The 27,704-nt window shown below is 37.2% G+C and overlaps 1 protein-coding gene across 8 annotated transcripts in view; it reads right to left on the bottom strand.

Annotated features, from left to right (window-relative positions):
• The window catches only part of frmd4ba (FERM domain containing 4Ba), an 87,183-nt gene that overhangs the window by 14,154 nt on the left and 45,325 nt on the right, over positions 1–27,704 (bottom strand). For 6 of the 8 annotated variants that reach the window (XM_028446601.1, XM_028446597.1, XM_028446599.1 and 3 more), the window contains exons 8-13: positions 19,286–19,369; positions 15,676–15,741; positions 14,206–14,263; positions 12,366–12,452; positions 2,266–2,342; positions 1,197–1,335 (exon numbers count right to left, since the gene is read on the bottom strand). In XM_028446601.1, the coding sequence (XP_028302402.1) occupies positions 1,197–1,335; positions 2,266–2,342; positions 12,366–12,452; positions 14,206–14,263; positions 15,676–15,741; positions 19,286–19,369 (511 nt within the window). The remainder of the gene's footprint in view (positions 1–1,196; positions 1,336–2,265; positions 2,343–12,365; positions 12,453–14,205; positions 14,264–15,675; positions 15,742–19,285; positions 19,370–27,704) is intronic. The other 2 variants (XM_028446598.1, XM_028446602.1) reach the window with 2 other exon arrangements.

Here is a 27,704-nt window from a genome sequence, read left to right as displayed (position 1 = left end):
ATTTAGATTAGGGGGCACTCAAACTTAAAGCGATGGCCACATGGGGCCCCCGGGCCACCAGTTACCGATGTTTGCCTTGTGGGGTAGCCTGGAATAAAAATGGGGTCACCTGAAATATCTAGTAATTGATTAAAAAAATACTGATTAAAATTATATATATATTTTTTTGTTTATTATTATTTTTCTAATTAAAATACCACACACACATTCTCAAACAGCTGTATTCTATACTTTGACATTCACAAACAAAAAGCAATATAAAAATATCTGAGCTGGTGGAGCTTGTCACTTTGAGCACTATTGCTGGTTACCCTGGATTTGTAACACAGCATAAAAAAACTTTATCAAAAACTATTTCAAGAGAAAAATGTCTCTTGGGTTGCTAGAAACTTAAGATTTAAAAATAAGGTCACAACTCGAAAAAGGTTGAGAACCACTGCCTTCAAGGAGTTTCTGGGAAATCTATGTTCATGTATCATTCATGTATCTAGTCTTTTACTATGGTCATTCATATACATTAATGTATATGAAGTCCCGCTTTCGTCCATAAACCCCTATATAAATGTAAGAAAGCGCCCACTTCGCCAGCCAATAGGCTTCGACTTCCTGCAGTGGGCCACTGTAAATGAAAGTGAATGCGCGTGCACCGTCACAACAGCAAACAAGTATCACTCTGAGCTGCATAGCGTCATGGAGGAGCGCTCCGAAAGTCCAGATACCCATTCCATGATTGCCAACTTATAAAGCTTCTACTAAACAAGAAAAGAAAAGTCCATGTACACAAGTACAAAGCTTGTGGATAAACGTCTTCGTGGCCGCAACAGAATTTATCTCAGAGCTGCTTTTCAAGGGGGGGGGGGGGGGGGGGGGGGGGGCTTGCTGCTTTTAAAAGGATTCCAAACAGACCACGATTGGGGACATTTCTCATCGACATGTTTTAATCAAAAGTTATGGCACTCTAACAATAAATGTGTACTTTTTGTAGTTATGCGACTTTGTTATGTTTTGCAATGCGCGTGCACAAAGGTAGAGGCGTGGCTTCTAGTAGATTGGCAGAGGCAGAAACTCCAGATAGCAGCTTTAAACACATGTAAGCTAAAACAACTTAGCACAGTAGGATGTTTGCTTTTAAATAAACCAACTTATACTGGCACATTGAAGCAAAACCAGTTAGGGAGGAAAAGAGAGACACTCACTTTGCTTTGCCTCCTGTCCAGGTAGAATTGGTGTTGACTGATGGCCATCACCCAGATAGTTTTAATCAGAGAATGGCTGGCATACCATGAGTGGATAACTAGGCCAGTCTGTCCAAAAGTTCGCTTCGACACCGTTCTTCTGATGAAAACAACAAATAAACACTCTGCATGACCTGATGAGAAAAACTCTCAACTCACATGGTAGGTAAACAAGGACTCCATAAGCCAAAAATAAGCGAGTAGAAATGATTAAAAGAGAAAGAGTGATGAGTTTTCATCAAATTAGGTTGTTTGTGAAAAAACACACTAATGATATGTTAAGCAGCAACTTCAAACCAGTCGAAATATTTAACAGCTTTAAATGATGCAGGGCCAAATTAAAGCCTATGTGATGAGCTGAGGTCTTACAAAAACCTGAGAATAATAAATAAACCTTTGAAGAACAGGAAAGTGGTTGTTTAACAGACAGGTTCCAAACTATTAACAAGGTGTCCTGAAATAGGCCACTGCCTGCAGATGGCCAATACAGAGTGGGAGGGGGGAGGGGGAGAGAAAACAGCTTCTACAAGTGACACATTTGACTTGACAACACCTTAAAGCAGGGGTGTCAAACTCATTTTAGTTTAGGGGCCAAAAACGGAGCAGTTTGATCTAGTTTGCACTTGTACGTATACATTAAATTAAAAATATGTAAGAAATTGACCATATCCAAGCAACAAGTGATAAATATTAGTCCCAACAGGGTCTTCACTTTAAGGGAAATGTTGTGTAATAATTTTAGAAACATTAAAAGATTTAGTAAGAATTTGGAGGGTTTTCTTTTTCAACAATTTAACATTAAAAATGACTGACATGATGCAAAATAAGCACTGGGAAAACTGTGAGCCCCTGCAAATATTGGTGAGTTTCATTTACACAATGATTCATGTTTCCTATCTCATTTTTACTTTCTCCTGCAGGCCAAATTGTATGCTCTAAAGGGCAGGATTTGGCCCCCGCGCCTTGAGTTTGACACCTGTGCCTTAAAGGATCAGAAAGTAATGATAAATAAAACTGTTCGTTTCCTGACCTATGAGGGTCGTTTACTTCCACCGCAAATTTCTTCTCCCGAAAATACAAGTTTTCCAACTGCTTCCACTGAAACAACTGCAGAGAGACAGACATAATGTTACACACCACATGCCTACAAAGGATGAACAACTAAAGTGTGGATTTGCATTATAACAAAGTGTAACATTTCTCAAACTGGAGGCACTTTCTTCTCTAACAGAGACCATTTATCAGTGAAGTGGTTGATTGTTTTCTGACAGTTTTCTGCAGGGAGCGAAAGCGTCCTCTGCTCTAAGCAGTGGCTACTTTTTCCTTCTTGGATATGAAGGAACAAAGTGTCAGGTCTGCTCTATGAGTCAGAATGAAACATATGCACCACTAACTGAAAAAGATCTGGAGCCACCTGCTGCCTGTGAGCAACTTCTTTCATTTGAAAAAACAAAGCACAAGATACTTAATAAAACAGTTCTACTTAACATCAACACTCAATAACACTGACTAAACATTTAAAGAAAACATATCCAACCAATAGCATGCAAGTGCACAGTTATGCGTCTGAAAGTACATTTACATTTACTTAAAAGGTGAATTTACTCCCAATAAAACACAACATTGTTAATGGGTAGCTGTTACCAGGGACACCGAAAAACTTAAGATAACAACTGGGTAAAATAAGAAAGGGTCCAATGAAACAAAAACACGAAAAGCATTTAAAAGGCTTGACAGGTAGTTGGTGGACACAACAACAAAGACTTACCGTGTAGAACTTTTCAGCGCTTATTAAATCCCTGTAGATTGTGAGTCTCTATTGAATTCTTTGACCTAGGAGTTTCCCACAGGGCTAGAGCTTCCTTGAACAATACTCTCTCTTGTCTGTTCTCAGTGAGTGAGATAGGTGTTGCAAGAGTTTCAGCTAAGAAGGGCAACACCCCCTCTTACCCTAAAGCCCTCCCCTGGTTTCTGACATCACAGACGCATCCCACTACCTTTGGGGCTCTGTGCTTCTTCCGCCTTAGTCAGACCAGATTTAGTCAGACCAGATAAGCAGGTTGTACACAAACTATTTGCTCAGCCAGTTTCTTTTCCTCCCTTGTTTGAAAAAAATCCACCTTTGCTCTGCTACACATCACTCAGGCTCTGAATCTGAGACGGTGTCAGCCTTTGATATTACAAACACTCTTTAAAGGGGAGTGTAGGTGTGGGTGTGTCTCCAAAAGTCTGGTTCAGTGGAAATGTGTGGGAAATATGCTACTACAGTGTAATCATGAATGGGAGGTTAGATAAACCCAGGCAAAAAAATAAATAAAATAGCTCAACCCTCTATTTAGAGGAGACTTCATTATTTAGTTAATTACTTTAAAGCAGCATATATTTAATGTTATCAATACAAAAGTGTATAACTTCATATGGTAACCAGAGCCGTATAGAGAGAGAGTTGCGTCAACTCCGTTCACTTCAATGGATCAGTTTTTTTTTACAGCAATGGCGGCTCATGGAGCCTCACAATTGTTTCCGAAAGTGATGAGTTTACTATTGTAGCCAATGGAGCTAAAGCAGATTAGACAGTTTGCGATGGACTTTTGAACGGTAAGACGTTATTATTATTATTATTATCAGCGTATACAAACCCATTAATGTGTGCATTAAGGCATGTTAGTGGATTATCCCACGCTAAAATAGTAATTTTTATTTTCATTTTTTTTAACCATTATTATTATTATCTTTTTTTCATTGAGATACTGCTGTTGTTTTCATGTTCAAAAGAAATAGAAAAAAATTCTAAACTCTAGAAAATTAAGGGACCATTAGCAAATACACAGCGTTTACTTCACGCAGTTTTATCTACCCACATAGGCAACATATCTTCTTTTTTTTTAAAAAAATTGTATTATTTGTGGAAAAAGTGCAAATGAAGTGTTTGAATATGATCGCCTTACAGATTATTTTTTTTTTGTTATAATCCTGATTTTTTTTTTTAGATTGCTCTTGCTGACTTTGGCTAACCATTCCTTTCTCCTCTCTGGTTCCGTTGGGAAGCCAAACATTTTCACTCCTTTTTCAGAATGAGTGGAGCATCCCCATACAGCACAGCAAACTGCATGACAAGTTATTAATGTTTCTGACTTTGATAGACATTTATTTAATGAATTTATCTTGGTACATAAGTGCATAGTAAAAAAATCTAATGTCTATTTTTATATATGTATGAACATAATAAATACGTTTTCAATGTGTCCTGTCTGAATGTGGTGTGTTTTCATGACCCCCCCTTTAAAAATAATAATAATAATAATAATAATAATAATAATAATAATAATAATAATTCAAAGCAATACATCCTATATACAACACATATTAACACATTTTTGAACAAAATTAATGTTGGCCTTAACTATGTCAAAAAAAGCAGGTAAGCTGTTTACACTAATTATTAATACAAATTTACGTTAGGAAAAAAATATTTATGAAACTACATAAACATATATTGTATATACACAGATATGACGGTGTACTGAATTTATATTGTAAATCAATGCAGTTATTGATGACAAATTACCGCAAATCCCAGTCATCTCACAAGGAATCAATGGATTCGAATGGCCTGCCACTCGCTAACTTCTGGGAACAAATTCAGTCTTACATGAATCATGTGACGGTCAAGCATTTTGGACTTCCGTTGTCATAACTCACTCTCTATACGGCTGTGATGGTAACCAATATACTATAAAACAAACATCCTTTCCATGTACAGTATATGATACTGGACCAGTCACTCTGCTTTCTCACTGTGAAGTATGATGGCTCTCTCTTTGGATTTAAAATCTTATAAAAAAAAAATTCATAGTTTTTCAAATCAATGTGCACATTATTTAAAAAAAAAAAAATGGTCCAAATTATTTTATTTTTTTAGATTCTCTAGATTAGAACCCTGCATTTGTTTCCATATCTAGCCAAATTATTTGGGTACAAATTTTTGCAAATAAATTCATATTTAGAGGTTGAAAATTGCTCTATATTTTAACATAGTGAGCCAAATTTAAAAAAAAGGCAGATTAGAAAATTTGTGGTTTCGTTATGCAAAAACACACTGAAACTCTTATAAAAATGTTACTGAGAAAGTGCAGCAACTACTGTGGATTTGTTGACATCACAAAAATGTTCCCGTGTTTTATGACGAGTAAGAGTTTAAAAAAAAACGCATCGTGCCGGTGGTGACACAATCGCTCATCAGCTTCCCGTCATAATCTGCTTGATTAAGGGCATCACAATGCTTTGGTGGAATCTCTGAACGTTTCTTATTCCATAATGTTTTATATGTATAATGTATATGTAATTAGTCAATTTACAGGAAAATTTGAGCAGCAGGTGCAACCTCTAAAACATCTTGTTTTTCTTAAATCATCTTCTGGTTGCAAAAACCTAATGCAGTATTTTTTGCCACGCTTTCGTGGACCACCCTAGTGCACATATTATGTGTGTGTGTTTTTTCTTTTTGGATAATCCATTAAACACATTCCTTGTTAAATACAAGACTAGTACAGGTACTAGTTCATTTCTACTCCAAATATCTTAAATATTAAAGTTTAAAGGGCTACAAATGGCAGTACTGGTAAATTATATTTAAAAGATGTGAGGATTATGGAGAAGCCCTGAAAAAATGGTCATCCCTGTAATAGATCACTGGATGCAAAAAGTTTAAGTTTGCTTTAGAGAATATGATTGGTCAGTATATTAAGTGGGAGAATCACTTCCTCAAGACAAACTTTCCATAAATCAACTGTCAGACATTTGTGCTATTGTTTCCATTTAAAGAAAAAGTGGCTGTACACACACTGGCATTTGATGATATTCCTATAGATGCTTGAAAATCTTTAGATGGCAACATTATTAAAAAAAGTAAAGACATATGGAAGGCAGTGGTTAAACTAATGCTGTCCTTGGGTAAAAATGTTTACCTACTAAACATTCAAATGAGTGTCAATTCACGTGTGACTCAACCATATGTTCTGTTGTGATCTGTCTAATATAAAACCCTTCAACTGAATACTTCCAGTCATCTAAAAAATTATCTGACCAACTCCACAGTCCCTCTGCTGTTGACTCTTAACAGCATTTTACAGTGGGAACAATGGGAGCCAGTGGGGGTGGGGGCACTTACCAGCAATTTACACACATTATTATCACTCACTAAGCATAATTTACAGGCTGTCATTAGACAGGGGCTGACTTGATATATACTTATTATACACTCCAGCCTGTGGCCATTGTTTGAATAAAGAAACTCCACACTTGTGTGCCAACACTTTGGTGAAACTCATAAAGGACCAGTTGCTGCTGCTGGTAGAGCTGCCAAACTATGACAGTGATGTGACACACCTCATGTCAGGAAGCATTGTAACAAAAAACCCTCAGTGACTCAAGACTCAGAAACATGAGACACATTTATCCTAAAATCATGAAACAAATCTGTGGAATATCTAAAGCAAATGTCTTTAGTATTCACATTGGTTGTGTTTTTGCTGAATGCGTGATTACAGGCCGATGTGGCAGGTTGTATCTGTTTGTCTGTAACCAGGTCACACCCACAAACCCAGGGGGCCCCTGGGGGGAGGGGGGGGTACTGCTCCATACAAACACATGGTTAAAAACAATGAAGTCGAGGGCACTGACACACATACCCATACAGAAAAAGATCAACCTCACCTCTTACGCAACATGTCACATATTGGCACACAGTGGCAACACTGTACAGTATATTTCCACACTGTTGGAAATCAATTAGATTCTTGGGATTTCCCATCATTATCATTGACAACATGCCCAATCTATGCAGTATAATGGCAGAGATGACTGAAAAGTGCTCACGTCAAACACAGCAGCGAGCTTGAAATGTAAACAATACTTAATCATTTAATTTGCCTTCTTTAATTCTTCAAAAAATAGTCCCAACACCAAACTTACAATTATATTGTATGTATGAAAAGTGCTCTATAAATTAAATTTGATTGATTGATTATATATTTGTTTTTGCACGTGTTGTGTCATATGTGCTATCATTTATTACTATGGCAACGGTTACATGATGTTTCTTAATTCAGAATTAATTATTAAAATTAAAACTATTTGGAATTAAAGTGTTCTGCTTTGAGTTTACATGCAAATAGTAATTCCAAATTAAGGTTTACATGGAAAACAGGTTTATTTGCCTTTATTCAATTCCGCTTTAAGTCTGGGGTTTGAGAAAGATTCTGATTGGACAGGGGGCAAATGTGACATATCACGTCTACTGGAAAAATACACAAAACAAACCCTTTATTTTTGGCTCCAACATAGAAGACCACATATTAACTATTTTCACTTTCATTTTGATTGTAGTTTTGAAGCAGCAGCTCGACAATAACATACTGTTGGACTTTCGTCGGCTGAGCAGCAGAAAGGAGGCAGACGACTGTACTTTGGTCAATCAAAGATAGTGGTTGATGTAAAAGCTGCTCTACCTCCACTATACAGGATGTTGAGAGGAAAGAGAACTTTCGAACAACCTGCACAACATTAGTGAAGCTCTGTGTCCTGGTGTACGTGTGTGTGTAATATGTCCGTGAATGTCCGCATTTTAATGCTTCCGTCTATCCACTCTTTTCATTATATCCATGTCTTCTATGGCTCTTATTAAATAAATAGTCTCGACTCGATTCCAACAATTGCTTCGGCCGGCCATCTTGGATTATGTTGTCACCAGCGAGTCATCGCGACAGGACGAGCACTCTCAGAATGACCGGAATTAATTAAAAGCGGAATAAAAACGTATACAAGATCGAGGAATTATTCCATTCCAGAATAAACCAGCCATTTACTTCAGATTTATTTTTAATTAGGGTAACCCCAGGAGGGTTTAACCCTTATTCAGAATTAGGTGTTTACATGGTGATATTTAATCTTTTTAAAGAGGATTTAACTTTTATTCTGAATTAAAGGAGAATTAAAGCCCTCATGTAAACATCGCCTATGTAAAAACCCAACTAGGGACAATAGTTGGAAATTAGCAATAGCTATATATAAACTATTTCTTTGTATTTACACAATGGGTGCATTCATTGTACTAAGTAAAATTGTATGATCCCTATTCAAACAAAGTTCTATTGGATTCTAATCAATTCAAGGTTCTGTTTTTGGGGTAGCTTTACTCCTGAGTGAATAAAGCTAATAATGCAGGAGAAAGGAAAAAAAAAAAACTGCTCTGGTGGTCAACAGTTTTCTTACTTGGAATAAGATACTTCTCTTTCTTCACAAATTGCTGTTGTGTATTGTTTGATCAATTGTGTTCCTTCTAAAAGATCCCATAATAAATGGAGCCTGCTGAGAGGGGCTGGACATGGGGCAAGGAGGGGGGGATTAGACTGAATAGAGGGGCTGTGAACTAAGGCAGGAAGTACCATCATTATTCCTCTGATCTACAGGGTAGTAGTAGGTCGTGGCACACACTTCAAACCATCATCAGTGCAACAAAACAGGTCATTTAAAGAAGGCAACATTTTTCCCCACGACAGGATTCCACTGTGAGGTTGTCATGTGACTGTGGCCTCTTTAAGTGAAACATTTTGCACGGGCAAAGTTAAGTTTAGAGAGCTCCTCCAACATGCCGACACTATCAATAATGTACCCTAGCTCCAAACAACAACAACAACACTCAACTGGCAGAAACTAGAAGCCAGCAGCTTCCATTTTAGAGCCAGAAGCCAGGAAAGAGACACTGTGCCTGTGGCAAAACAATAATCACTCATAGAACAACAGGTTCCTCCCTTAGAACAAAGGCTAATAAACACCAGAGAAACACTCAGAGCTGCGTGTTTAAAGTCCGTTTAAAGCAAGTTCAGCCATTTTCTTCTAAACACATTAAATAGGTCATAAATGTATTTTCCTTCAAACATGTAAGAAGCCATTCAACCATTTATAATGTAATTGTGGAGCTAGGCTTCAAAAACTGTTTAAAATTTCTGTGTTCAGGATTTAATGGTTCCGCGGCCTCCAGTGGGCACAATTTGACCCCTTGCCGAAAACAAACCACATATTTGGACTCAGACTGGTGCCACATTTTCCATGAAATGAGCACTTTTTTTGCACTGCGATTGTGTGTTTCGGTTCTAGCGGGCGCAGTTCTGACTCTACCTGGGAGAGATGCACATATTTGCACTCGGGAGGAGCAGACCTTTCCACTGACAGCGTTCAGCCCAATCCGAGCACTTTTGGAAAACCAATGGGAGAAGCGCCATCGACACTGAAGCCGCTTTCACACTGCTCTCTCCCATAGACAGTACACGGAGGCGGTGCCCTTCCCGCGTGTGGTTCCAGCGCCTCTAACTGACACGACCCCAGCGTTTCAGAGCAGAAAGAAGTTCTTGTTTTTCCATGATTTTGAAACCTAATTTTATATACTTAGCAATTTTCTTTTCATCTTTCAAATTTGGCTCAGTGGTCAATGACATGTTTCGGTGGTGTGACAAACTCGTAACACAAATTTATTTCAGATTTACATGGACATTAAATTATTATTTTTTCTTTTCAAAGATGTAGACATGACAAGTATTGGGGCCAGGGGTCACCAACACTGTGCCAGAGGGCACCAGGTAGCCCGCATGGACCATGTGAGGTTCCCTCTGAAGCTCTATCTGGAACCTGATTAACTTTCCAGGATTCAAACTCACAAATATAAATACAGACGACAAATGTAGTTAGCACTTAGTAGTGTTAAATACTGCTGCACGTGATTTAGTACTAAATGAACCTACTTTAAATGTTTATTTTCACTGAAAGGTTGTGACAAATTTGCAGATCTGGTGTATGATCAGTGGTACGTTATATAAAATATGATATATAAAAGAAATATTTAAAAAAAATGGATTTTCTATGACATTTAGGTTTGAAAGTGAAACAATTGCATAAATTAGGAGAAATGAAGTGTTTCATGTTGAAACCTCAATATTTCTTATATTTTGAAGTTACTGCTAGCTTTCCTTATTATCTCATGGTGAAACAGTGAAAATGTAGTATTTAAGAAGTGCTTTTCTAACTGGTAGCCCTTTAGACAAGGCCATACCAATGAAGTAGCTCACAGTTTCAGAAAGGTTGGTGACCCCTGCTTTAGGCACATCATGATTCGATTACAATTACAGGGACTGTGATTTGATTATAATCAATGCATCTAGATCACGTGTCAAAATCAAGGCCTATAGGCCATCTCTGCCCCTTTACAGCATTCAAATCGGTCCACAGAAGAAAATCAAAACGAGAGTGAAAGCCTTTTTTCACTTTGTAAATGACCAAATAATTGAGTCTCGCCAAACTCAACAATTTATTGAACTTCCAGAATATTTACAGGAGCTCGCTATTTTCCTGTGTTTATATCATAAATTGTCAAAAGAACTCTAATATTTTCCAAAAATCCTGCAATTTTTTGCAAACAATCCCAGAAAATTACAGAAAAATGTGTCAAAAAAAATCAAGAAATGTTGAAGTGGAGAACCTGCAAGGAGCGATATCAGTAATTTATTGCCTTACAAACTCTTCATATCAGTTATACGCAATTATTTCTCAGACTAAAATGTGCGACCCTCTTCAGATCAAAAATGAGTTTGACACCCGTGATCTAGATGCACTATTTCAGAGCATGTCTTTGTTTCTTACCGTAACCACTGATAATTTGCTGTTTTTAAAAACATAGCAATTGGCATTCAGACAAAAGATGTGTATTTACATTTTTACCTTTTATTAACCCATCAGAGGACATCTGTAAACTGTTCATTCAGTTAGAACTGCATGGTAAAGTGCCAACGCAGCAACATCCTCACTGTAACATTGGGTCGGCCATGGCTCAGTGGTAGAGTGGGTCATTCAATAACCAAAGGGTTGGGGGTTCGATCCCAGAGTGAAAGAATAATGCACAACAATGTGAAGCACTTTGAGGGTCTATGATAAAGCGCAATATAAAATCCAATGCATTATTATCATTAGTTATTTTATATGTTATATACAGTTTATTACATAGAATACACTAAACCAGCAGCTCAAGCACTATAATTAAAATATCTTTGTACAGTATTTTGTGTAACTTAACATTTAAATAAACAATTAATGGAAATGTATGCATTGATTATAAATTACTATCCCGACCCTGAATGATGATGCATTGATTTTTTTTGCCCACCTCTGACAAGTAGGCGAGTATTTCATCTTTACACTGTGTAAACCTGACAGTTTTCTGCCTCCCTTTAACTCAATGTTTCTCAAATGGGAGTACGTGACGGTACTATAGGGTGCTTGAAAGAGGAAGAGAGTGGAAAATTAACAAATTAAAAGCATTTATAATATGGGCTTTTCTATTGTTTATTTTTAGGTTATTTGCATTTTATGATAATCATAATAAAGATGATGGAAATGATCTTGATTAGAACATAAACTGAAAATACACCACATCAGGCACGAGATGACCGGAAATGATAAAAACTATAGCAATAAATAGGTCCAGAAGGCCTTAAATATTGTTTCTTTCCACTTATTTACAAAAATGAATTCTTTAAAATAAGTTTATCACTTATTCATTCCAACAATATGCTCAATATTTAATTTTTCATAGTATTCTGAGCAAAATGTAGTAGTTGGACAAAGGGGGTGCTTTGATTCAGAAATAAGAGAAATTCTTTAGCCAAAGTTTGACAACCATTGCTTTCACTCATACCAGTATTACCAGTATGAGTCTCTTAAAACCTTGACTGCACTGAGCTCTGAATTATTTCCCGCATTTGAGTTCCTGTTTCTAGCGACTGCCATGGGAACCAGAGTCTTAATTATACATATTTACAGCCTGGATGGATCATTAACCAGCTAACAAGAAACACAGGGCCTCAAAAATCCCCCCTGGTTTGTCAAGTAAACAATTCTAATGTGAATAAAAACTTTTCACACTTTCAAACAAAAAGTCAATAACTTCAACTTTGATTAAAAAATAAAAAATAAATAAATCTACACACAATGAAGAAGAAGATGTGATTTTACAAGTCCGTATTAAAGCAAACACTGTTTCGGCAACTCAAGCATTTGTGTAAAATGAACTATTCAGCTAACCTTTCTGGGTTTGAGCTTATCCTGCAGATCGTACTGGCCGATGCCTTTATAGCTGACTCCCAACCACCACGGGATTCCTTGCTTGTCCTGTTCCAAAGCACAGACAGACACACAACACACAACCACTAATTAGAGGTAGCTTTATTGGTGGGTGTATGAAAAAGAAAAGAGGCCTGTTAGCAAAGCAATTACCCCCATTAACTTCACAGCAACAGCAGCACGAGATCAGATCAAATGCATTTAAGACCTCAACGTTTTAGCCAGCACAGCTGATTAGTTTTAACACATCTGTTTGATCTCTGCAGACACCTTCATTTAATAAGTTTACGTGTACAAAAGAACAAGAGATGAAAAGTGATTGAAGAGAAGCTTCCCTAACAATCCCTTTAAAAATGAAATCTTGACTTTAGCTTTCTTTAAAGTGGTTTGAAATATTTATGGATTAATATCAATGCTCATTAACCCTAGCAGGTGATTTTCTCCCGACCCATTTATTTACATTATTTTCATGAATTTGTTTTTATCAGAGTGTTTTGGTTCCAAGGGTAGCTTCAACATCTTCTCTGATGTTTTAAATCATATGTGTCAAACCCAAGGCCAGGGGGCCAAATCTGGCCCTTTAAAACATTCAAACCAGCACAGAAAAGTAAAAATGACTGAGAAAACATGAACCATTGTGTAAATTACCAAATACTTTAGTTCGTGGATATCTCAGTAGGGATGCAAAGGGGTGTAAAATATCTGGCAAATTTCTACGGGAACTTAAACTTAGGAATTTTGGCAGTATATACAGTATATATAAAAAAAGGAAACTTTTCATGGGAAATATTTATTGAAATTAACCAGAAATTGGGAGCAATTTTAAATCACTATATCACATCCAAACATAAATATTTGCATCCATGCAAAATAATACACTTTAAAAAAAATGTAACATATCAACAGATTTATTTTGAAGTAGAACTTTATAATTATTGCAGGGGTTCACAGTTTTCCCATGCTTGTATAACAAGATAGAAGTCATTTCTACTCTCAAATTGTTCAAAGAAACCTAATTTTTCCAAAATTCTGATCAATCCTCAAATGATTTGACAAAATTTCCCCAAATTAAATAAATATTGTCACTACCCGTCACCTATTGCTTGAATATCGTCGGTGCTTTATACTTTACATACATGCTTTTCTTTATTTTAAACATGGAAATGCAAAGTAGCATGATTGTGGAAATGTTTTGATTCTCCACCTCTGTGGCCCACTAGAGATCAAACTTGTCCATATTTGGCCCCTGAACTAATGAGTTTGACGTCCCTGTTTAGAAGGTGTGGATGTTCCTCTACTCCAAAGCCCACTTTTTTCTGAAAGCACATATTTGGGGGATTTTCAATCAGCAAAAGTGAGTGTCCCATTATTACTGTACTGTATGTACCACCCATGGTAGTTTTTTTTTTCATTTTGGCAAAGTTGAAAATGAAAGAACACAACTCTAATTTGTCATTTGTTGTCATATTTTGATATATTTTGATTATATTTACTTTTTATTGTGTAGATTACATCGGGTAAAAATCACCGACGATAGTGATGGTTTGACTAATTTCAGTGATAGTGTTCCAGGGTTAAGTCAGCTTGTAAAGTATTAATCTGACTCAACTAAAGAGGAATGTACACTTGCACAACAATTTTAGCTAAAGCAAGTGTCAAACAGGCAAAGGCTGTCATTTAATGGTCTAAGAAAAAATCCAACAGTATGCCATGTTGGGTGAGAGGTAGAAGATGAATTGGGGATGTTGAGATGAGTTTACTTAAAGGTTAAGTGCCTGTACTACTTCAGTGCTGCCCTTACCTTCACTGGGTAATAATGGACTCCATATGTCGGCAAGGACTCCACCAGGGCCAGATACCTTCAGCAACAGAAAAAGAGGTTGAAAGGACTGTAGCTTCTTTCACTTCATCACTGTCAGCCAGAGGCGGCTGTAGACTGTGTGCTTTAAGCCACAGCCAGTGAGAGGCCACAATCAGATCGATTTGGTTCAGGGCCGTGCCAACGAGCAGCAGAGTCCCATTGATCAGTTCAAGGGCACAAATCATCAAAGCGTAAATAGCACAGCTATATTCCCAGAGAGTAAAACAGTAAATGACTCACACAGAGACAGGGCTGCCTATAATAACAGGAACTCTTGTAATTAACAGATGTTGGTGGCGTTGCATGGCATGGTGACAAACACTACAGTCCAGATACATGAGGTTGAAGAAGAAGACCTACGTTTTCATTTCAAGCCTTGGTTTGTAAGACATGTATACAGGGTTCTCCCCAGCGCTGTTGAGTGTAAGGGCCCCCCACAGTGTATTTTGATCCGCTACGGTGTGATGTCACTCTTTACGGTGCTTTTTGACCAGTGTAGGGGGCTTTTCTGTTGTTTTTTCCTTTTTTAATCAGTACCGTCAAAATAATTGTTGCGCACTTGGACTTCCAGGCGTGCCCGTTTTAGTTTAACTCCCTTTTTAGTCTGCATAACCGAGAAACAAATACATCAGCCGCACCGTCTATTTAATACAGGCGATTTGCTCGGATGCTTCCGCCTTCACCTGAGGACCCCTGCAGCCACTTAGATGCTGCCTGTGTGCATCCTCTGCTTGGTAACCGTAATCACGTGCAATATGACTAGACATAGTGTGTTGCGGCACATGAAGCTGCTCGTCATGTTTAACTTGCAACTGATTATTCTATAGGCCAGCACAAATGTGAAAACAATCAAACGGATTCAGGCCATGTTCTGTCTGGCTCAGGTATTCTTTTTAGGCGCAATTTAAGTTCTACCGTGTGCATCCTCTGCTTTGTAACCCATAATCAACTTAAAATATAAACGTGTGCTTCATAATCTCAAAAGTACGGTAATGAGTTTTTTAAGTGGGCGTGTCCATAACAGTCCTAATACTACTGCGGGTCCCACATAATACCTAATTTAAATTTGAAAAGCGCGTCTTCGAATCAGTCTTTTGAATAAAATGTTAATCCTTGTCTATTGTCTCTGAGTATTTATTAGTGGAGGACCAATACCAAGCATGAGTAACTCTTTAACTACATTCATCATCACCTTCACCAATTAAAAAAATAACTTTTGGCTTTAAAGTAAGGCTGAAACAAAGACTAAAACAAATTTAAAAAACAAACCTTTAGCTATACATTACAAAATTTGGCCGTCAGAGAGTCAGCGCGACACTCGCGCTGACTATGCTATGAAAAATTCCTGGTGAGAACCCTGGGATATATTGTAATTGAAACAAAAGAAGGTAAAACATTTGAATGACTTACTGAACGATTGCTTCTCCTCTTGTTAGTCCTTTCAGTTTCCTGTAATGTCCAATCACTTTGTCCTCACTGTTGGAAAATGACATTAGAAGAAAAACTTTTAATGAATAAATCCATCAACCATAAAAAAGTTGTTCCTGTCATAGAGGGATTGTTGTTAGAGGGCTATTTTTTGGCACATTTGGTCTGCTCATGCAGGAAATGTTGTCTGGCCTACGGAGCTGCTAATGCCTCTGAACTACTTCTCTAAATGTAGATTATTCCCACTGTAATCATCTCTTTAACAGTACATGCACACACACACACGCACACACACACACAGAGTAAACTAACAGAGAAGAGGCACAGATTGTACACAAAGAAACCATATACAATTTTTTTTTAAATATATATAGGACAGAATGCAAAAAAGTCAGAAAAAACTGTGGTGGAAAAAAAATATATATATATTTGCGTTCTGTCCTTGTGGGTTACCGTAGCGCAATGTGAGCCAGTCCCTCTCTTTGTTTACATTTTGAGTAGGCTATATGTGTACCATAGGCATGTTTAACTTTTTATTCACACTATGTTGAGATACTAAGGGAAGAGTTTTTTTTATTTTTTTAACTGTAATGTTATAAAATATGTAGTTATCTGATTTCTTAATCAGAAAATTTAAGCTACTGTGAAGTTGCTGTTGCTTAAACCTAGGTTAAAGCTTGAAACTGTTGAATGACAGATCCTCATTTACTTTTTATTTTGGGACTGTTCTATGTATTTTACCTATTGAGGACAATCACAGCAACAAAGTTGCACTTTTGACAATATATCTGATGTCTGCAGTCATTTTTAAGTGCACTGAAAACATTTTTTTTTATTTTTTTTAAATCAAATCAAAACTCTTTTTTTTTTTTTGCCAAATCGTCCAGCCCTAACATGTACACTTTTTACATACCAATCAACCAATCAAAGCACTGAGTTTGTTATAACCTCATCTTAGTAAAGAAAGAAGAAAATTGAGCAGCAACAATAGTGATAGATGATGAAGAGCCATCCAGCCAAGACTACAGTAAATTAAGGCTGCACAATTAATCAAAATTTAATCGTGATTACGATTTTGACTTTGTCAGTGATTTTTACATTTAAAATGTGGGCTCTGCTGCATATCTTTTTAAAAAATATTTCTTATTTTACTTTGCAACATAAGTACAAAACAACAGAGTAAGATTCCAAAAAGAAACGTAAAACAACATTTTCAAATCCTTTGCTTTACTTGTTTAAAGCTTTTTTTGCACTCTAAACTGTTCACATATTGTTTGTTAAAAAGTATGTTTTACCTAACAGGACAAATAATCAAGATTAATAATCATGATTAAAGTATTGATCAAAATAATCGTGATTATAAATTTGGCCATAATCATGCAGCCCTACGATGAATAGAAACACACTAACAACCCAACACTAATGAGTCACCCCACAAGGGACGAAGCTATCTACAGATGAGCCATGGCTGCACCGTGCCACACCTAAAGCTGCTCTGCTAGTTTAATGTGTACGCCCAGGTGATAGTGACAATGAGGAAATCGGCATTGAGTTATATAAAGGGCTACTATCACATAGGGATAGTCCTGGACTCTGGTCTTTAATTTCAACACTTTGATTTACAGTAGATCGGTTTTACTTTCACAATGCACTTTTTGAATCGCTCCAAACTGACAGGAAAACAATATTTACTTGTTTTTGATGCACTTTAAATTAACCGTACAATGTTATGATTTTCAGCAGTAAGAACTAGAAGTAGAGCCTGACAGATAGTTGGAGGCTTAAAAGCTGATAAGTAACATATAGGTCGATATATGAAATAATAACATAGATATATACAGGATATATAATGTAAGTCAGTGGTTTGTAAACTGGGGACGTGGCCCCTAGGGGAGGTGTAACAGGGGGGGTCGCTAGAATCTTGAGCATGAAAAATATAAAGTTTGTTTCTTTGCACATGATTAAAAATAGCTTTATTACTGTTTTAAAATATGTAATTACAAATTTGATTTGTTTTTTTTTCGTTCATAAACGGTCACTTTTTTTAAAACTTATTTTTGTTGTTTTTAATTCTTCAAAGGGGGCACAGCAGAAAAAGTTTGGGAACCACTGCTGTACATGAGACTTAAAGATGCAGTTTGTAGAATCCTCTCTCCGCTCCGTTCTGAAACCAAAACTCAACCTCCCTTACCGGTATGTTTTGTTAACGCTCATAGGAACTTTCTTTTCATTAGAAACTAGTGACAAATGTAGGGACTTTATTTTGAGTTATTGGAGATTTTTATGGTGTTTAAGAGACTCTAACATCAATGCACAAATCACTCTGTATTTGCTGTCCTGAGCAGCGGCTGCTGTGATCCCAGCCTTTCAGAGCAGACTGGCAATCATCACTCTGCATTCAGACTGTAAAATGAATTCACTTTGAATAAGCTTCTCTTAGGTTTACACACGATTTATCCCATCTGTTCTCAATCTCTCTCTGACACCAGTGTGTGTGTAGAGCAGACCCTGTTCAGTCATGGAAATCCACGAGGACAAAGAAGATCGTTCCTCTTCAGTATGTTTGTGTGTTTAAACTGTTGCTTCTCCACCTCAGTCTGCCTTTTTCCGCTTGATTTACCGTGTAACTGTTGTTCCTAATGCTGTGATGGAGACTTCTGCTGGAACGTCCGCCAATGCAACTTTACTACCGAGGGTAAATGAACGCACCTGACTTCAGTCGAGCAGCCAATAGTAATGATAAAAACAGCCTATGGAGCACACGTGTTTGATTTCTGATTGGCTGACATCCAGTGTCACGTTCCTGGATTCATAAATGTCATTTACAGGGCCAGAAGAAAGAGCAGAGATTCACACTTTAGATTACAATATCCTCAAAGATGATTATGGATTTTGACCAAATGATGCCAAAAAAAAAAAGAAACTTGCATACCGCAGCTTTAAGAGTTGCATATAGTTTTGTTTATTTCACAAAATTGCAACTTACAAGATTTAAAAATGTTGTTATACACTCTCTAAAGCTTTCATAAAAAACTGGAATGCTCTCCTTGATATGCCCCAACAGTGTTAATGTGAGGACGTTATTGTCATGGTGTAGTGTCATATTGTTTTACAAAGTTAATAGGTGATACGCTATAATCGGTGTGATTAAACAGTCAGGCTCTAGTAAAAAGCAGTAAAACCAGCAAAGGTGGAGCACATCAGTGACTCCCAGAGCCATGTGTGTTTGACATGACATCTACATCCAACTAAACATGTTAAAACCTTGTCATTCCCATGACTTTCTACAAACATCCACACACTCCTACCCCTCCTCACGTCTGCATACAAGCCATTTTGAATGTTTTATGGTTTGTTTGCCTTACTTTACTCGCGCTGTTAGAACTTTAAATTCGATTGGCACAGGTCCAAGACCGCTGTAATTAACTGAAGTAAAATGTGATTCCCCGATGCTCTCTTAGGGCCAAACGAAGCCTAGAGCAGGTAAAAAGCTCTGTGAAAGCTCCCTGACACTATTCCTGCCAACCCATCCCCTGTGAACCAACCTCCACACGTAGCGGATTCATAAACCACAACACCCCAGATACCTTACCAGTAATTGAGAGACGGGTGCTCTCTTAATACTCGGGTGGGCAAAACTGGAAGCTGCTTTAGATCCAGAGAGGCAGATTCAGAACTGTGAAGAATAGAAAGAAAAACACACACGTTTCAAAAATAGCAGCTTTATTTTTAGGCTGCATGAAGTAGATAGTTATCTTTCCTGTGGGGCTCCTAAAAACATGGTTCGGCACCATTTATGCACATGTAATTAAAGATGGTCTTTAAGCCCTCGTGCTCTAATTGAGAGTCCACAGAATGTTTTGGTGCCCTTGAAGAGAGTGGTCTCATTCCAACACAGGAAACAGAGTCAATATGTCCATATTATGTGCAGATAAGCGAGAGTAAGCAACATCTCTCTTTGCTTTCACAGTGTGGTTTGAATTTTTGCCTGAAGCCGTGGCAGCATAACTCACAAAGCTTCAGGAAAAAGTACACAGTCGGGATAGTTTTCATCTTTTTTTTTTTTTTTCTATCTGGAGTACAAAGAAAAGTAGACGGCCAGAACTAAGCCTGAACTTCACTCATGTCCTGCCAGACCTAATTCACATAAGCACACCAAGAGCCTGTGAGTTACAAGAAGCCTTTCAAGTGGGAGAGAAACACAAAAACAGAATCCTGACTAACCTTCCCAGGTGGGTCCAGGCAAGGAGATCCTTATCAAAATTTCACCAAGTATTACGATAAACACTGAACTGACAACACTATCTACACAGGCAAACTGTGGAGTTTGTCACTGTCAAGGCCTGTGATAATAAAAACGAGTCACTCCAACTACATGTAGGAGGGAGCATTGGGTCTACAGTATCTGTTGAACAAAAACAGCTCTGGAATGGTGGGTCGATCAACAGCAGACCCAAACAAAAGCTATTCACAAGCACTTGGCAGCTTCAGAGCTTGTGTTAAAAGGGGATTGGATGGACTGCTGCTGAGGCCAAACAGTCTGTGACCACTCAAACAGAAGGTCAATGTGTAGGTCAGGCAATAGGGATTTTAAAGATATTACAGCTGTATTAAATTATAAAAACCTAACAGGATGACTTTACAGCAAGAACAGAACAGAACCTATCATCTCCAAAAGTATTATTTAATTCACTCCTTGGACAGAACTCCAATAATCCAGTTATGTGAACCAGCAGAGCAAACAAAAACAAAGGAAAGCAGCTGCAAGGACAGAGTCTCTCTAATCACTGTTCCTGTGACTATACCTCCTCCAGGTTGAATGGGTTTTGCTGCCACGGCACTTAGCGATATGCTTGATTGCACAAGTTATATGTGGAGCCAGTCTCTGATGTTCTCGGGGTAATCTACTTTGCAGACCCTCTGCCATGTCACCAATGGAGAATTCATTCCAATTTATCTTCCCGCAATTCCTACACCTGCTGAGCCTAGCCCTGCACGGCCCAGCCAGGACGAAGATAAATAATCCTGTGTCAGCAATATTTCACAGCGCCCAGACATGATGACTCAAAGTAAAGCACAATGAGAAGCAAGTTCATTCACTGCTGCCACTACCCAACAACATACTAAACCTAAAGATAGGCTTTAGGACAGATTAATAATATAATTCAAACCAAAATCAGATATTGTGCAATAACTAGGACCTCCAATTTCCTGTGATCACAGAAAATAGACGTAAATCACAGAATTCATGTTCTAAAATTGAAAAATCTTAACCTTTTTTATTTCAAATCAGGTTCCAATATGACATGTAAATACTTCCCACGCATGTGCTTTGACACTATCATGCATTTACAACCAGAAAACAGGTGACTGAATGTGTAGCAAGTACAGCAAATGGACAAATATTTCAAAATTTGCTCAGAATTTCAATCAAAACCTTACTCTACGTCACATGTGTCAAACTCAAGGCCCAGGGGCCAAATTCGGCCCTTTAAAGCATCAAATTTGGCCTGCTCCAGAAAAAAAAAAAATTATAGAAAAAAACATGAAACATTTTGTAAATTACCAACTAATTCCGTTGTAGATATCTCAGAGCCCCTAAAAATCTCCAAAATCAATTAAAATCCACAATATTTGCAGAGCTTAGTTTTCCAGTTCTTATATCACATGACGGCAGTCATTTTTAATCTCAAATTGTTGAAAGAACTGGAAATCTGGCAAAATTTCTTCAAATTTTTCCACAAAATGTCCCCAAATTAGAGAAATTTATGTGACGATACTGCAGGGACTGGTATACTCGCATACTTTATCATTTGTATATCATTTACATGTGGAAGTTCAAATGAGGGCACATTAATATTGAATTTGCTATTTTTCCCACCCAAAATTTGTGCCCCAGTTAAACTCAAACTGGTACGTATTTGTCCCTTGAACTAAAATGAGTTTGACACAGGATTTCGTGCAAAGCTTTCCTTGAAAATGAAATGGAAATAGCGATATGAAATGAACCAAACGCAGATAATTTTTGTGGAACCATATCATTTACTTTTCTGGTGTTTTTCCAGTAAAATGGGTGGCTCAGTGTAGCATATGGACAAAGCAAATGTCTGGTGATATAATCTTGCATGTTTTCAGCGTAACCCTCCCGGCTTCCTTAAGTCAACTGAAACATATAAATGGATCAATGACGTGACTACATTTTCTGATCAACTGCATTTCTTTGAATCAAAAATAAGTTTAAATGCATAAAAATATATTAGATATGTATACAGTAACTTAGTATATATAAGCTCACTTGGATTTTTTATTAAATATAAATGTTAATACATTACTTCTCTAATTTATTCTGTTATTCAAAGTGTCAAAGTATCATGTGGTGTGACTGTCTGGCTATGACTGCTTTACAGGCTCTAGATGTAAATTACTTTACATCTATTCAAATGTATTTCCTGCCCTATTTCAGTTATATTATAGTCCAATATAAGATTTCAAAGTGTTTCTATTGTTATTTCCATCACAAAATTCATGCAAACCTTGCCCGGTGATGCCCATTTTATGAAACATCATATAAAATCGTTAACATTAGTTCACTTGATTACCATATTTAAACATGTTATGTACGATTTCAGCAAGTTTAAAAGCAAGTGAACTCCTCTAAATAGGGAAGGAAAATGAAATGAATGGTTCAACTGATACATAAATTGGTATAATGACCCTGAAACAGGATTAAAAGAAACAGAAATCTCTAAATAAATAACTTTACAATACTTTCCCTCACAAAACCCCCCCACAAGTGTTCTTAAACTTTGGGGGTGTAAACACATCAGTAGAATCATTGATTCTCACAACAACTTGTAACATTCAACTGTGTGTGTGTGTGTGTTTTTAATATCTGTAGGTGGTGAGAACAACAGCAATAAAAGGGAAATGCACTTGCAATGCAAAGCACAAAGCGATACTAAAGGGAAATCCTACAAGAACAAGAAAAGCAGAATCCTGATGATGCATTAATTCAATGAACCACAGGGGGTAGACTCGTACCATCACAATAGCAGGGCTACAGTGAGGCCTCCTGACGCCACGTTGTCTACGATTGGACAGAGAGTCTGGATCATCCCTCTTAAGGCAGCTTGAAGGAGTAGGAAGAGGAGGTGGGTTTGCCCCAATACTCCCACATGGATAAACTCTCTGCTTTGGGACTCCTTTGGAGATATAATAATGTGGAGTAGACACATTTATATTATGTTTCAAGAGGGGATTCACTTGGCCTCTTCTCTTAGAGCAGCAGAAAGATTGCTGATATGGATGAGATATTGCAACAGGACAGCTGGGGAAGCACAAGCTCACGTCACAAAGATGTGGAGCAGGAGAACGAGAGTGAAAAAAATTCACATAATAAAAACCTCATTTATGATGTAGGTCTGGGCAATATATTGAGATTCAAGATATATATATATTGAGTTTTCTATTTTGGCGATACAGAAAATTTCAATATCGCCTGTATCGATATATTTTTTATTTATAGCTTATTTTGTATTGAAATACTAGTTTTAGGAGTTGCTGCTTTCGCTACTTCTCAGAAAAGCATGAGAAGCTCAGTTACATACATTTCTGAGTGCGACCTAACCAGACCTTCCCTTAAACATCCGCACTACACAACTTACTAACACATGCTGTAACTTATAGTAGAAAAAGGTAAAAGTGGCACATATTGTGTAGCTGGTTGTTAATAAATGTCCCAGTCCCATTGTGTATTTTTTTCCTCATTTTTGTGTATTACATTGTCCTGTGTCGTTAATTCTGGATGTCATTCTTTGTGTATTTTTTGGTATGCATGTTGGTCCAGGTTTTTTTTTGTCCTATTGGGCAGTTTTTCTCTTTCTGTGTCTTTTTGTTGTTCTTTTGTGTATTTCTCTGTTCATTTGTAATTTTGTGTAATTTTTGCTGACATTTTGTAGATTTATTTTTGCAGCCGCTACACGCACAAGCTATATTTTTTTTACTTCCACCGTGATGTTGAGTGTTAAGCCCCCCGTTTTAGCACTTTGAAAAGTCATTTAAAGGAGTGGCTCAGATCAACCCAGACTTGTGACCATAATTGATTTAAACTATTATTTTTATCCTAGGGCCATGTGCAATGCACGACAACACTTTAAAATATTTTTAAAGCCCCTTAAGGCTATTTTCCATCATGTTCAGACTTGTGAACATAATTGATTAAACTATTATTATTTTTATTATAATGCGCCATAGGGCCATGTGCAATGTACTATAGTTCTTTTTTTTTCTTAAAAAAGCACCTTAGGGCTTATTATTATTATTATTATTTTATTTTTAGAAGATAATGAAACTCAATAAAATGTAAATTTATAATAACTTAAATCCATATTTATAAATGTATACAATGAATTCCATTCACGTAATTATAATTGATCTCAAATTGTAGTAGAGCTGGGCGGTATACCGGTTCATGCCGAATACCGGTATATATTTTTGTTACAATTTTTATTATACCGCTGTATTTGATTACACAACTTTCGGAATGCTACGCGTTTCAGACCGAACCCTTTTTAACGTTGAACTTCTAAATAGGAAGGTAAACAGTAGCGCTCTTGTGCTAGTCGTGGTATAAATCATAGGTGTAAATGGATCAGAAAGACACCATTGAAAGCTCTGAAGCTGCATGTGAGCATGTGCCTGAGTGCGCATGCCTCTGCTACATGAGTACAACACTCACAGACACGGAGGCATGGTTAGCTTAACATGTCAGCAATTCGGCAGTAATACACGAAAAAAAAAGAGCAAAGGATCGCAATTTGTAATTCCTAAAATGCAGAAATAAGTCCTGGTGGAGCTGCAAACAAAACGCTATCTTATTCATCATAAGAAACCACCACACCACTGAGTATACAGCACTTAAAGCTAGAAATCAAGCTAATGCTAAAGCTAAGCTAGCGCGGCAAATAGCCAATGGGCTGCTGTTGCAAACTTGTATTACTACTAGTGTGGAATTATTCTTCAATATTCACTCATTATGAAAGTAAAATAGACCATCCTAAGTCAATCTACTGCAGTAATTCATCTCTTAACCAGTAGAAAATGCTGTGAACACCTGATTATGCATGAAAAACAAAAGAAGACAGTGTCTGGAGGTACGTTAAACGTAGCCGTTCCACTACACTCACCGTTATCGTGGGTTTCGCTAACGTGGGTTCGATTCCCACGTTTGACAAATACTTTTTTTTTTCTTTCATTTTAACATATTTAACACGGAAAATTACACCTTTAAAAATACATATCCGACAAAAATAAACATTTTAGGATTAGGGATTGAGTTAGGGTTAGGGATAGAGTTACAGTAACAGGGATAGAGTTACAGTTAGGGATCAGGCAAAAATAAAAGGGTTAGCGGGGTAGCTAAAAGTAAATATGAGCTCCACGGAACTTTAAGTCACACGATGCACCTATCACATGACCTAAACTGGCCAATGGCGGTGCTGCGTATCCATAGTGGCAGTCTACGGATACGTTTAACGTACCCGTAGCTACGGCCAAAAGAAAAATACTGTCATATACCGTGAAACCGTGATATACAGTTTTGGTCATACTGCCCAGCCCTAAATTGTAGTTTTTTTTCTGGATCTTTATGCACTCCTTTAACTGACCTACTGCTTTTCTCTCCTCTGTCCTGGGTCCTCTGTCCTGTCCTTTTCTTTGCCCTCTCCCCTGTCTTTTCCTATCCTTTCCTTCACCCTGCCCTCTATCCTGTCTATTCCCTAGATAGTGTAGATGTTCTGATCCCGGTGTTCCATTTAAATGTAAAGTTACTGTATTTTATGATCCCTCTGTTCATTGTCTTGTATGTAATCCTGTTGTATATTGTTTTGTGACTCGCCTTGTTTTATTAAGTGTGAATTTTTTTTCCATCCGTCTGTCTAGGGACAACAGATAGAAATTACCCTATGGCTAAAATCTGACCTATCTACATTTGTTGTATGTTCATTGACATATCGTGTCCCTACTGAAATAAATAAATAAAGAAATGTTATTTTAGCCTTTGTGGTATTTTGCATCAGCACATATAACCCTGAATTGTCTTCCTGGTAAGACTTTATTTGAATTAAAATTATTATTATTTATAATTAATTATTTATTACATATATCGCCATTTTTTAAAAAAAAAAAAATCGAAATATGAATTTTGCTCCATATCGCCCAGCCCTATTACGATTCCATTTTCAATCACTGGTCCCAAAAAAAAATCAACAGAATGTATTCCAAAAATGGCTGTTGCGTGATAGAGGACAACCATGCTGCGTGTTTCCTCTTAGAAAAAAGATCAGAAAGAGCCTGAGTAGTTGATATTTGTGCAATAAAAAATAAGGCTGATGTGGACTAAGTCCAGCATGTTCCCACCCGTAAGCTCTTTGTGTTCAGGGCACAGGATACTTCAGAGCTGCTAAGTTTTTTAATTAAAATACTAGTGCATTAATCTGCACCAGTGCTGAAGTACACAGTTAATTACAGGCTTGACTGACCTGATAAATAATAATTACTGAGTAGTTAATGAGCACAAGCACACACAGGAGGGTTGACAACAGATGAAAACTGCATTTTCGACAATACATACACCACCATTCACACTAGTGCACACACAGTATATTCCTTACAGAGCACAAATCTTTGTGTTTGTACAATGAACGGAGGGGCCTTTAGAGGTCTCGCGCACACACACACACACACACACACACACACACACACACACACACACACACACACACACACACACACACACACACACACACACAGGTTCTACTGCTTTAACCTGCTCGGTCACTCCATCGGATAAGAGTAGGGAATACTTTAAAATCACAGGCCTGGACCAAACCACACTGCACGCTAGTGCTTTGTGATAATGACCAAGACTCATCTCTCTATATTTTTTCTCAAAATAACGACATACAATATAAGACAGACAATTCTAGGTCAAATTTCCTAATGAAAAATGCCACACAGGCTCATTTATTAACAAAAAGCTGCACAATATTGGCCTTTTCTCCTCTAAGGGACAGCACGTATGAGTGAGTTCCAAAGCGTGGCTTGTTTAGGTGAATGTCTGGGTTAAGAAGAACTCAGGAATCCATCTAACTGTGCTTCTCATGCTGTTCTGAGAAGTAGTGAAAGCAGTGACTCCTAAAACAAGTATTTTAATACAAAATAAGCTACGCAAACATATACTGTATATATCAATATAGGTGATATTGTAATTTTCTAAATCACCAAATTACAAAACTCGATACATCTTAAATCTTGACATATTGTCCAGCTCTACGATATAGACAAGTACAGTATCGCTTATATCAATTATTTTTATTTTATAGCTTATTTTGTATTAAAATACTCCTTTTACTACTTCTCAGAACAGCATGAAAAGCACAGTTAGATGGATTTCTGAATGCATCCTAACCAGACCTTCCACTAAACAAGTCACACTACAGAACTCACTCACACGTGCTGTCCCTAACCGGGGAAAAAGCCAAAAGTCGCACATATTTTGCACCTGTTTGTTAATAAATGTATCTGTGTGGCATTTTGTATCAGCAAATTGAGCCCAGAGTTGTACTTCTGGTAAGACTTTGAGTTAAAAATATCAAGATTTATATCAAATATAGCCATTTTGGGAAGAAATATTGAGAGTCTGGATTAGGACGCACTCAGTAATTCATTAAACGGTGTTTTTAATGTTGTTCTGAGAAGTAGTGAAACAAGTATTTTAATACAAAACCCCCATAGCACATACGGAGTAATGGGTCCCATTCATATATTGGTATGTGTCAATGATTCGGTACCAATATTTGCAATATTTGACTCACAACTACATGAGAAAACGACTTTAACAGAAATTACCGAAAAAAGTGTGAGGCATAATCGTGATCTATGTTGAATTACCTTTAAAACAATATATCACACGACTATGTTCCCATAAATCTTACAATGACCGTAAATGGGGG

The sequence above is a fragment of the Gouania willdenowi genome, chromosome 5 (genome assembly GCF_900634775.1).
Source record: "Gouania willdenowi chromosome 5, fGouWil2.1, whole genome shotgun sequence".
NCBI classification, from domain to species: Eukaryota; Metazoa; Chordata; class Actinopteri; order Blenniiformes; family Gobiesocidae; genus Gouania; species Gouania willdenowi.
Note: the sequence above shows the minus strand (reverse complement) of the source record. Positions and strands in the feature narration are given on the sequence as shown.